This window comes from Orcinus orca, chromosome 9 (assembly GCF_937001465.1).
Source record: "Orcinus orca chromosome 9, mOrcOrc1.1, whole genome shotgun sequence".
NCBI classification, from domain to species: Eukaryota; Metazoa; Chordata; class Mammalia; order Artiodactyla; family Delphinidae; genus Orcinus; species Orcinus orca.
The window spans coordinates 33,228,858-33,240,901 of NC_064567.1; the positions used below are offsets into that span (position 1 = coordinate 33,228,858).

Genomic DNA, 12,044 nt, shown 5'->3' on the forward strand with positions numbered 1-12,044 from the left:
GCATTTACTGCAAGTAAGGGATGGTTATAAAGATTCAGGAATAGGTTTGGAAAGAAAAATATAAAAATTACTGGAGAGGCCGCGTCTGCCAATAAAGAAGCCACTGCTGAATCTGTGGCAGAGTTGAAGAAGTTAATTAAGGAGAGAGGCCACATCCACAAAACTTTTATTACTACAGCATATTGCTATAATTTTTCTATTTTATTATTATTGTTGTTCATCTCTTAATGTTGCCTAATTTATAAATTAAACTTTATCAAAGGTATGTATGTATAGGAAAAAGCAGTATATATAGGGTTTGGTACTATCTGGGGTTTCAGGAATCCACTGCGGGTCTTGGAACATATTCCCCGCAGATAAGGGGGGGGATACTGTAGTTGTCTATTCCTATTATTGCACTGCTACAAAGTGTGGCAGTCTGCAAACTGTTGGTTACCAGTCTGTGATCAGACATAGAAAGAAACTGAGAGAAAGCAATTAGGAATTGTTAAGCAATTTGACAGTAGTTTTATGTCTGATATACTTATTTTTTTAAAAATTGGCCTCGTATTTGTCTTTTTTTCCTTTTAGTAATTCATTTTTTTTTGTTTTAAAAGTATCGGCCCATGACAGATTCAGAGTTTTGAAAAAATGGTTCTTCAACATAGATATTTTGAGCAACACTGTATTACAGCATACAGCACTTATTTCATTCTATCTAGCACTGTAGTTAACGTACATGTCTTGCCCACTAGCTAGCTTGCCTACCTTCCTTCTTTTATCCACCAAAGCTGACATCACAGTATTTTGGGGGATACAAGCTCCACAGGTAATATTGATAGAAAAGGAGTTGAGATTCTGTAGTCTTACATTTAAACTAAACTTTTAATATTCTCTATGAAAAACAGAGGGTGACTTTGTTTTGTTTAACCCCCGATTATTTTTATTGTAGGCCAGTACCCCATGAAGGAAATACATTCTTTACCTTTACTTTGTGACTCATTCTATCAAGACTTCTATGATGTTACACTTACAGAAATAAAAATCCACCTAACATTTGCATAATCATTTTGCAATGAAACATGATATCACTTCATCTTCAAACAAAGCACAGGCAAGTTCATGGTGGCGGCAGACTTATTAATGGACTCAGCACGAAGGCATTGGTGCTAGGCTTTCAGCCTCCTTTTTGCTAGGCTCACTGTTCAGATAAGAACCTTTATAACCAACAGACAACCTGAAACCCCTTTTTAAAATCTGTATGGTGGTCAGAATGTCACTGTAATAAACACAGGCTGAATCATTTGTGATTTGAGGATGATCCAGCCTCATTCAGAGATTAATTATATTTATATACTGGGAGCCTGGCTGTCATTTGGCAGATAAGCTCTCAGCAATGCTCAATGCCTGGCTTCTCCTACAGTTCCCCGCCTCAAGCCATGCTCAAACCCAAGCAGTCCTGCTTTCTTGGCAGACTAGCCAAGGATAAGAGAAATTGGCAATCCTGAGCTATGCTCTTCTCCTTTGTTGAATATGACCGAAATAAAAGTAACGATACCTAGAATCAACCAGTTTTTATAGCTAAATACTCATTGTGATAGAAACATGGAACACTTTCATAGCACTGTTCCCAAATTATACCAAGTAAGTTTCTTTTCGTTCTTTCCTCTATCACCTTCTGTTCTTTCTTAATGTTCTTGTCACTGGCAATGAACAGTGATTAAAGTGGTTGAGAAGAAAGAAAGAAAAGTAATTAAAAAGTCATTTTAGGGTCACAGCATGAACTTTCATTAGAAAATTACAGTCAGGCATATTATTATCTAATTTCCTATTATTCAAGTAGGGAGTTAGGTAGATCAGGTACTTAGAAAAATAAGCGAAACCAAATATGACTTGAGCTCTTTTATAGGAAAATCAGAGATTGGAGCTAGACAGCTGAAAAGCATAACCTCTAAATTTAATCCTCTAATAACAGTGCTTAAGGCAAGTTTTAATACATGGATTTTACTCAAAGACTAGGGGTGAATTTATCAATTATCAAACTATTTTTCCTTAAGATCTTGAAAATTTATGAGGTTTTAAAACCCATTTTGAATTTGGTTAGTCTTTTCTCTATTTTCCTCTCCTTAAAAAAGTTGATTTCATAATTCATAATTTATATAATGCTCCCTGAACATCACCACTTTGTAAAAAGCAAAATAATTTCCTAAATGTACTATATATTAATGATCTAATAAACAGATTTTTAAAAGTCATTCTTTCAGGTACCATGACAGTAGTTACCAAACAAAAATTAGTAATGACTGTAAACAGTAAACGCAATACAGGAATGACTCTTGTAGGGCATTTGTAATCAGGCAAAAGACAGTTTGTGTATTTTATAGGTGTAAGATTGTAAATATTTTAGCTTTATCTAATTATGAGCTTTTTCATATTCTAATACATAAAAGCTACCTTCTCATCTCTTTTTCATTTGCCATTACTTAAGATAAATAATAACCCCTAATTACAAAGTTTGCAAAACCGGGAACCAATACCAAGAATCACCACTAAATTAGGATATTCTGGGACTTCCCTGGTGGCGCAGTGGTTAAGAATCTGTCTGCCAATGCAGGGGACATGGGTTCGAGCCTTGGTCCAGGAAGATCCCACATGCCACAGCCTGTGCGCCACAACTACTGAGCCTGTGCTCTAGAGCCCACACACCACAACTACTGAAGCCAGCACACCTAGAGCCCCTGCTCAGCAACAAGAGAAGGCACCACAATGAGAAGCCCACACACCACAACGAAGAGTAGCTCCTGCTCACTGCATCTAGAGAAAGCCCGCATGCAGCAATGAAGACCCAACACAGCCAAAAATAAAAAAGTAAATTTATTAAAAAAAAAAAAAGGACATTCTGTGTTGGAAATCTAATGTACTCCTGACCTGTAAAGAGTTCACTAAGGGGTATAATCCCATTTGCGCTTACTTTCTATCATTTATTTTGTCATTTACTTTCATTTACTTTTTTTTGCTCTATCATTCCTCTCAACAGTGTAAGTTCTATAATACAAGGTACCTTGCCTTTTTGTTCACACTATACCCCCAGAGTTTAGAACAGTGCTTTGCACATAAACTACTCACATAGTTTTTAAATGACTCATCTTATTTGGGGAGAGATAACTTTTAAAGACAATAAAAGCTCCATTATTTTTCACTTTCCTGTAATTAAGTACTAAGGAAAGTGATACATCATGCCTAGGCTTATTTGACTCATGCTAACAGAGCAGTTTATATGCCTTTGAAGCTTTATACTACAGATTTAAATTAATTAAACTTAATGTCTTCAAATCCCCACAAATATTTAAAAGGCAAACTAATTAAGTAAAAACAAGTTGAAAAACAGCTAAGATCTATGAAAAAAAATTATTTCATTTTTCTCATGGACTTCACAGGAGTATATACATGCCATTTCATTAAGATCACATATATTTATATATTCTTGGCTTGTATGATTTTTAAGCACTGTGGAACACTATTATACTTGGTAAACTGTAATGTTTTCCATAGTCAAAAAGAGTAACAGCGTTTTAAGAAATCTTAGAAATCACTTGGTTCCCCTACTGATTTTTTTTTTTTTTTTTTTTGCGGTACGCGGGCCTCTCACTGTTGTGGCCTCTCCCGTTGCGGAGCACAGGCTCCAGACGCGCAGGCTCAGTGGCCATGGCTCACGGGCCCAGCCGCTTCGCGGCATGTGGGATCTGCCCGGACCAGGGCATGAACCCGTGCCCCCTGCATCGGCAGGCGGACTCTCAACCACTGCGCCACCAGGGAAGCCTCCCTATTGATTTTTATAGATCTGAAAACTGAAATCCAAAGTAGCCAAGATCACAAAAACTAGAGTGGACCCAGATCTACTAACTCTCAGCCCAGAGTGAATTTAATGATATCATACTGATAAACAGGAGTGAGAAAGCTGATATAGTACAGAAGATCTTTCTGTATACTACTACAGCTCTTTACCTATACTGGCACTTACTGACCTTTTCTAATTTCTGAACACATTGTAGTGATCTGGTTTGTAAAAAACATATTCAAATTAGCATGGGGCAAACTACTTCTGGTTCTCAGAAAAAGAACATAGGAAGTAGTACTCTTTTACCAATTTATCATTCTGTTTCTACTAAATAGGCCCCTCAGAGTAACCCTGATGGTCCATGATGTTAATTTTGTGCTCACAATGCTGGTATCATCCTAGAGCTCAGTGAGAGCCTCACAAAATAGTTCAACATTTTGGTGTTTCCTACTGCTTCTCGGTAGCTCTTTAATGAACAGTTCTCTTCCTAGCATTGAACTTATTTTTTTGTTTTTAACTGCTCTATTCTAAGCTGCCTGGTCTGCCATTCCAGTGGCACTTTGAGCACTTTGCTGCTAGGACAAAGAGAGGTTTAGCCTACCATGCTATGTGTAAGGCTTTCTATCAAGTCTGGGCTTCAGCAGGTAGAACAGATTCTTGAACAGGCCAACCATGAGTGCCTCTATACAATTCCAGATGTCACTGGTTGCAATCCCAAAGCAGAGAGCCAAAAGCAGGGTCGCTATTGTTCAGAACCATATTAAGTAGGCAGGAGGCAGCATTATCATTGCTCCCAACAAAAGCTGGGAAGTTGGAAGAATCCAGAAGATACGGTCCAGAATATTATTGGAGCTTATGGAATTTCTTTGACTGTAAAAGTCTCGCAGAAGTTCCTTTTCGTGATATTTTTACTTATTTAGACTTTGTTTCCGTGCAAAGAAGGTCAAAGGCAACTTACACTAAAGGGCATACATATAACCATGGATAAAGTATAAATAAAATGTAGAAAACCAGTAGGGTGGTAATTTTATTGGAATAGAAACCATTTCTTCCAATATAATTCCTTTAAACAAACCAAGAAAAAATGTTGAAACAGACCTCAGGTTATTTCTCTTTTTATATTAGGGTACTTCATTCAAACATACATGTAGTGATCAAGGCAAAGGATATCAGAGGACTCAGGCTAGGTGGCATGATGGGAGTTGCATGGATTCTGAAAACTATGGTTCAAGATCACAGTTAGGTTCTGCCAGTTTCAGATTAATGTATCTAAGCCTTAGTTTCTTTATCCTTAAAGTGAGGCTAAGATCTACTTCATAAATTGCTTTGAACAGCAAACAAAATAACTATACAAGTATAAATAGGATATGAATTTCACTCTCAAGAAGCTTGCAATCTAGGTAAGAAGAAGACTATAATCTAGAGGGAGAAAGTGATGAATGTCCTAAGAGTTATGATGACATACTTTGGGAATACAGAAGAAAGATTTTCCATCCAGATAGGAACAAGAAGAAAGATCACCTGGAGGGTGATGTGTGGTGTGGGTAGGGTAAGGAGTGTGTCTTTAAAGATGAGTAGTAGTTAGTATTGAAGGTGAGCAAGCAAAGTCAAGGAGAGAGATGATGGTACACAGCTAACAGCCAGCAGAGACATAAATCACTAATTCTACTTCATAGGATAAAGTTAAGGAACAAAATCAATAGATAACCTACTACAGTTCTATTCAAACCAATATTCAGACCAAGTTAGAGAAAGTGACTTTTCATATCCAATTAGTGTAATGACTGATACTATGGGTTGGAAGAGATAAAAGCCCCGCTGAGGACCACTTTATTCTATACTTGTTCTGAGAGAGTAACTGCCTCTAAGGTGAAGCCCTGGAAGTATGCTGCCCTCCCATTACCCCAAGCCTTGCCAATGATTCTTGCAGAAAGAATGGCTTCAAGCAGAGAATTCAACTGTAGATTTCTGCCTCCAGGTCACCATTTACTTGCCTTTTCCATTCAATCAGGGGCCACCTTAGAGAAAAGGCTCATTCTAATTTCTAATGGAAACAATCTTTGTGGTTCAGTACTCTTTCCAAGCGCAATCACTTGGTTTCATTTTGTTTTTTTGGCAAATGACAGAAGCTTTCAAAACATGTTTGGATGCTGAGAAAGGGGGTTTTTAGTGACTTGTAATCTTTAAAGTACATCTCATCTTTTTAAAATTAAATTAAAGAAACAAAGAAAAGAGTCCTAAGAAAAAAAATGCAAGACATCAGGAAGGATCAAAAGATGGAGGTTAGAATGGAGACAAACAATGAATAAGGTGTAAAATTGAAAGCTCTGCAGCAATTCCAGGCAGCATAAGGGAAATTACTAGAGTTCTCTTTCTCTCTGGTATGTTTTTAAAGGGAAAAAAAGTGATTCTCATGGAAGAGTAACACAGAAAGGAAAGAAGAAAACATCTGGCTGTGGGCCATGATCTACCAGTCACCACCAAAATGAGACTCTCTTTCTGCTTCTCAAAGTCCATTGCTTTTTCCAAGCAAACATAGGGTCTACTTACACGAAGTCAATTATAATGAAGAGATCTAGACAAATAACTCAGACGACAGGGCCAATACGTAAAAGTCAAATTCTACTCTAAAATATTATTGAAACAAAAACTCTGTATAACCAAACTAGCTCTCACATCCTAGCAACAGCTCACTTACCTCAAACAAAACAAAATATAGTAAAATCTAATTATAAAAATTCCTTGCCTTTGTGACTGTGTGTTTTAACTGGTAATGAATCCAAATTTATGCCAATGATATGGACACCCAAGTTCTCATTTTATAAACAAAGAATCTTATAATAGTTTCATCCACCTAGGTGGTTGTGAAATAAAGACAACCCTTTTTAATTCTTTTTACACAAAATGTTAATGGGAAAGGAAAGTAACATTTATCATCTGCCTGGAGAAAATTTCTTATGAAAACAACAGTACAAGGGTTTTAGCAGGAAAAAATGCCATGTATCTTAAACCAGAAGTCAAATTTAGTTTTACTTAAATGGTTGTGTCTTCGTTCCAACTTCCAACCACACTTTTTAAAAGGTACATTCAAACTATTAGTTTTCTTGTATACCCAAGTCAAAAAGAAGGGAGACCTGAAAACTATCTAGGTACCAAAATAGGGTAAGAAGGCTCTGATCATAGATCAGAGATGATCTTGTAATGTTTCCTTCTTCTGGTGTCTTAGAAAGCAATTTCTAAAGGGAATGCAAGTTTCTTTTTGAGATTATGAAATGTGTTCCTGGGACCTCTAAATTCTTTGTGCTGGGAAACATTTTGTTGAATTCACAGAACATTAAGTCTGTCAAGGGTCCTGCACAGACACAGAGGGTATGGTTGGCAGTCAAATTGGACACCTTTGGGATCTTTTAGTACTTTGCAATTTACTAGTTAAGGACTCTGTCCTGAGAATCACCAGTGATGACAAAGTAGTGAAACAAGGATTTGTTACAGTCATGGTATTGTCTGTAAAAGCTTTAAACTTATGGAATCCTTTTTCTTGAGGGTGGGGGAAGGGGAGAAGGAGGATTAGAGAGAAGGATAAGATTCTTGGTTGAAAAGATAACCTTTTAAAGTAAAGGGGAGATGGAGGAGAAAAATTACACCATATATCAAGAGCATTACTTATTATAATCCACATTCTAAAACTATGTAAATTGTTTATAAATAATGTCTGGATTTTTCCCTTCCTAGCACATGTAATTCTTAACTCTGTACTTTCTCCCTCAGAATTACTTGTTCTTTGTCTCAAATAATTTCAAAATCACTTTTGGATGTTGATTTTTTTTTTCTTATAAGTAGATGTTATTTTTCAGAGCAGTTTTAGGTTCTCAGCAAAATTTAGCAGAAGGGACAGCATTCCCAGATATCTCCCTACTCCCTTTCGAAGCTTCCTCCAGTGTCAATATCCCACATCCGAGTGGTACATTTGTTACAAATGATGACCCTACACTGGCACATCATCATCCCCCAACGTCCATAGTTTATTTTAGGGTCCACTCTTGGTGTTGTTCATTCTGTGGGTTTTGAAATATATATAATGACATGTAACCACCATTATAGTAGCATACAGAGTAGTTTCACTGCCCTAAAAAAATCCTCTGTGCTTCACGCATTCATTCCTCCCCTCCCAAAGGATGTTAACATTTAAAAAGTAATTTTTGAAGCAATATATGTTTAAGCATAGACAAGACCTCCCAAATTTTTGACAAGTACTAAATTACCCATTCTTTCCCACTTGAAAAACAAAATAAGAAGTGTTCATCAACAGAAGACTAATTAGCGGCAAACAAAATGCTTTCCTAGTAGCAAGCAAAATTAACAAAAAATTTTAGTGTCATCTAAAAGCAAAGAAAATAAGAAACCAAACTGGAAGATAACAGAATGCAATCAGGACTGTCAGAATTTACACTATGTTTTCCCGTTCTTGGATTCCGTTTTGAGTGCCGGTTCTAACCATAAGGGGCAAACTTTTTTTCCCACCGCAGGTTTTCATTTTTCAACAGCCTCCTGACCTACTATTTTGCACTTGCATACATTTTCAAAAATCCAGTTCTGGGCATGAAACAGAATTAATGCTCAGGTCAGGAACTTTGTCTTTAGAAGATGAAATAATGGCAATGTTGGCAACCAACAGTGGGCAAGAGAAGAAAATTACGTTCTATTTTTTCCCCTTTTTCTCTCTGCAAAACTTCCTTCCTTATTTGATAAGGAGCAGCTTAGCTTAAATTTACCGCAAAGTAAATATGAGCAATTCCCTGGAATGAGACCTTTCACACCGAACGTTACACTGGAATGTGACATCAGCATTCCTTTTCAGACACAGTGTGGTCCCCCACCCCTTTCTCCCAAGAAACGTAAGGCTCCCCAAATCAGGGAGCGGCTCAGGTAGGGCCGCGGGTACTGACGCCCGGAGGGCAGCCAGGCAGGAAACGTCTCCTGGAGCTAAACCACTGGTGACAATCGTCCTTTGGGGATGGCTGCCAAACAGGGAGAACATTTTCTTTGGAAGAGGGAGGCAGTGCTTTGGAAGTCAAGTAATGAATGACCAAAAAAAAATAAAAAACATCATCACCTTTCACGTTATCACCAGCCGCGGGTGCGAAGGAAGCGCATTCAATCAACGCTCACTCTAGAGAGCCTCGGACAGCCGAGCTGGGCGGGGAGGAGGTCTGAGCTGTCAAAGTCACATCAGTGACCCCAAACCACAAAGGCTTAATAAAGTTGAACTTCCTGAGGCAGGAAGAAGTAGTGCCACAGCCTCGCCTTAACGCGCCCTAACCTCATCCTTTTCTTTTAGGGAGGCACAGGCGCAGCTGAAACATCTTAAGGAAAGTTTCTAACACTTCCAACCGTTGGACGTGGTTAGACGGGGAGAAATGTCCCGTGCCACCCTCGCGCTCGCGCGCACGACTCTCCGTCGCTCCCAGGTTTCAGGAGTTTGCGAGGCCGCCGGGGATCCCCTCTACCGGGAGGGTCGGGTACCTGGGTTCCGGGTTCCGGAGACCCAGAGCTGGCTCGGGCCCGGTGGCCCGTGCGCCCCACCCGCCGCTAGCAGCCAGAGGGCGGCGCCCCGCGCAGGTGAAGCGGCCGCTGCCCCGCTGCCCGCGCCGCCCTACCTTCTTTACTTTGGCCTCCAAGTCCATATCTGTGTGTCAGAGGCGTTTCTCCTGCTGTCCGGGATCTAACACCCAGGCTCGCCTGGCCTCCGGCACCGCTGCAGGTACTAGGGGAGAACTGCTGGGTCTCCGGCGCCGCTGCCGCAGCCACTCGCCTGGCGCCGTCAAACTTCCGCCGCCCAGTCCGCTACAGACGGCCTGAGGCGGGGACCGGGAACAAAGAGCCCCAGGCAGCCAATGGCAGCCTGGCCCCGCCGGGCAGCCGCCAATCACCGAGCGCCGCACGCACCTTCGCGGCCGGAGCGCGGCGAAGGCAAGGTGAGGGGCGGGGCCCCGTCCGGGGCGGCGCCCTGCAGAGCGCAATTCAGTATCCCTGACCTGGTGTCTGAGGCTGCCCTGGCCTTCAGCCGACCTGCTGGTAAAGAATTGGAACCCAGCCTACCTTCAACTGAAGAAGAGCCCTTCCATTAAGTAAGCTTGTACCTGTTTTTGCTTGGGACCTTGGATATGTGTCCAGCGGAGTATTATACCACTACTAGCTTCTTGGTTTCTTTTCCTAGCAAAGAAATCGTGGAGGTTGTTAGGGATCTTTGTGATGGGTGTTGCACCCTAATTTCACTATTAAGTTGTGGAGATGGCCTTTTCTTAAATGCTTTTCTCCAAGTCCCAAGCACTGACTGGGAATCTCCTCTCACAGCCTTAATGTCAATGAAGATGGTTATGTGTTTTCTGAGCACTTGTTAGTTCAAAGATGAGGATGATGTGAACCACTTCAGAGACAGGTTATGTCATTCCTTTGGAAGTAGAGGTTTGCCCTTTGTCCTTGTTGTGTGAAATGGTGTGAGGGTGCTCATGTGCGTCATGTTTTGATGAAGCAGTTTCATAGACATAACAAGCAACACTGAAGCACTAGAGCTGGATACAAATCATGGCCTCATTCAGGAGCAGTTGCAATGAATATACCATTAGCTTGGCGGATCTGAAAGGGATCCTAAGGATTATTGAGTCTAGCTTTCTCATTTTGCAGGGAACTGAGGACCCCAGAGGTATAGGAACCTGCCCAATTTCATAGTCTCCTGGGGGCAGAGCTAGTGCTCATGAGCTTTAAGCAATGTCTCCAGCATGTTTGGGACAGCAAACACAGAATTTTGACTAATTAAAAGAAAAGAATCCTTTTTTTTTTTTTTCCCCCAGTTCACAGTAATAACAGAAAATTATAATGGTCAGGTAGCAGGTGACCTCTTAATCTGGCATCTAAATTTAAAAAGGAAAAAGTCCCAAATCATGTAGATATATAGGTCCAGATTTCTCTCCCCCTTACCTCTGGAAATTTGGTAACTGAAAACACCCCAAATTCATTTTAGCTAACGCTTTTAACCCTTTGCTTACTTGGCTATTTATTAATGTTGTTCAACATGAAACCAAGCAAGACCCTGCAGGACCTTCCCAGGGACAGACCCCTGGTGTCCTCTGCTCCTTGTCTGTAGAAGAGCTTTAGCCACCTAGGCCTTTCCTAAGTTCCAAAGAGCAGATTTAAACAGAGAACTGAGAAAATGCAGAAACAAAGGAAAACAGTCAAGCAAGGCTAAATAATAATAGTTTAACCATAAAATAAAGTCAAGGACCTTTAGTTCCTCCTTAACGGCTATAGATAATATCCTGAACCATCCTTGAGTTGATTTTGCAGAAAGCAGACCCTCCCCCCCAAGATGAAAACTGCTGACCACCGGAGTGTAGACCCCAGACCAGTTGGAATGAATGAATCTTCAGGGATTCCTGAAACAGCACCCTGTTAATTCACCATTGACCAATCAGAGAATTGTGCACAAGCTGGTCAGGCACCCTGCAGCCCACACCCCTGATGTTGCCTTTAAAAACCCTTCTGTAAAAGCCACTGGGGAGTTCCAGTCTTTTGAGCATTAGCTTCCTGTTCTCCTTGCTTGGTGCCTTGCGATAAACACTATACTTTACTTCACCACCATCTCATGTCAGTAGATTAGCTTTACTGTGCATTGGATGAGCAGACCCAAGTTCAGTTCAGTAACAGAACATTGATTTATAATGTGATGTTTTCCTTATCCTATTAATAAACTAAAAATGGAATGACCAAAATGGTCATGAATTTTTCTTCTCACTCAGTTTAAGTAAAACTTTCCCATCCCATTTTCCCAAGTCATCCTACAATGTTTGGGCCCCTGCAAAGTTTACCCAGTGTAAGCTCCAATGAGCATGAGGTTTAGTTATGACAAGGCAACTTGATCTCTTTCAGGGAACTTAAAATGTCCAGTGAAACAGTTTAAATAAGGCATCAAACAAATGTTGTAACATAAATTTTGGGCTTATTTGATGAGATTTCAGAGACAACACTAAGAAAGATATCTGGAAACATTTTATTACCATCATATTTTGCCCTTCTCTCTCTCTTCCCTCTCAACCCTCCCAGCATCACTTTGTGTATCATTGGCAAGGTGAAATGCAGTGATTTCTACCTGGAATCATTACTATGCCAATTATATAGAAAGTAACTTTGAGGTAGATAAATATTAAGTTAGGAGGATTAGATTTCAATT

At 40.1% G+C, this 12,044-nt stretch overlaps 1 protein-coding gene across 2 annotated transcripts in view; it reads right to left on the reverse strand.

Annotated features, from left to right (window-relative positions):
• The window catches only part of TES (testin LIM domain protein), a 46,592-nt gene extending 36,917 nt beyond the window's left edge, over window positions 1-9,675 (reverse strand). Inside the window, exon 1 of one of the 2 annotated variants that reach the window (XM_004269862.4) lies at window positions 9,475-9,675. In XM_004269862.4, the coding sequence (XP_004269910.1) occupies window positions 9,475-9,501 (27 nt within the window). In that variant the 5' untranslated portion in view covers window positions 9,502-9,675. Of the gene's footprint in view, window positions 1-8,930; window positions 9,079-9,474 lie in introns of those variants that run through there. The other variant, XM_033428246.2, reaches the window with a different exon arrangement.
• Between the last annotated feature and the right edge of the window lie 2,369 nt (window positions 9,676-12,044).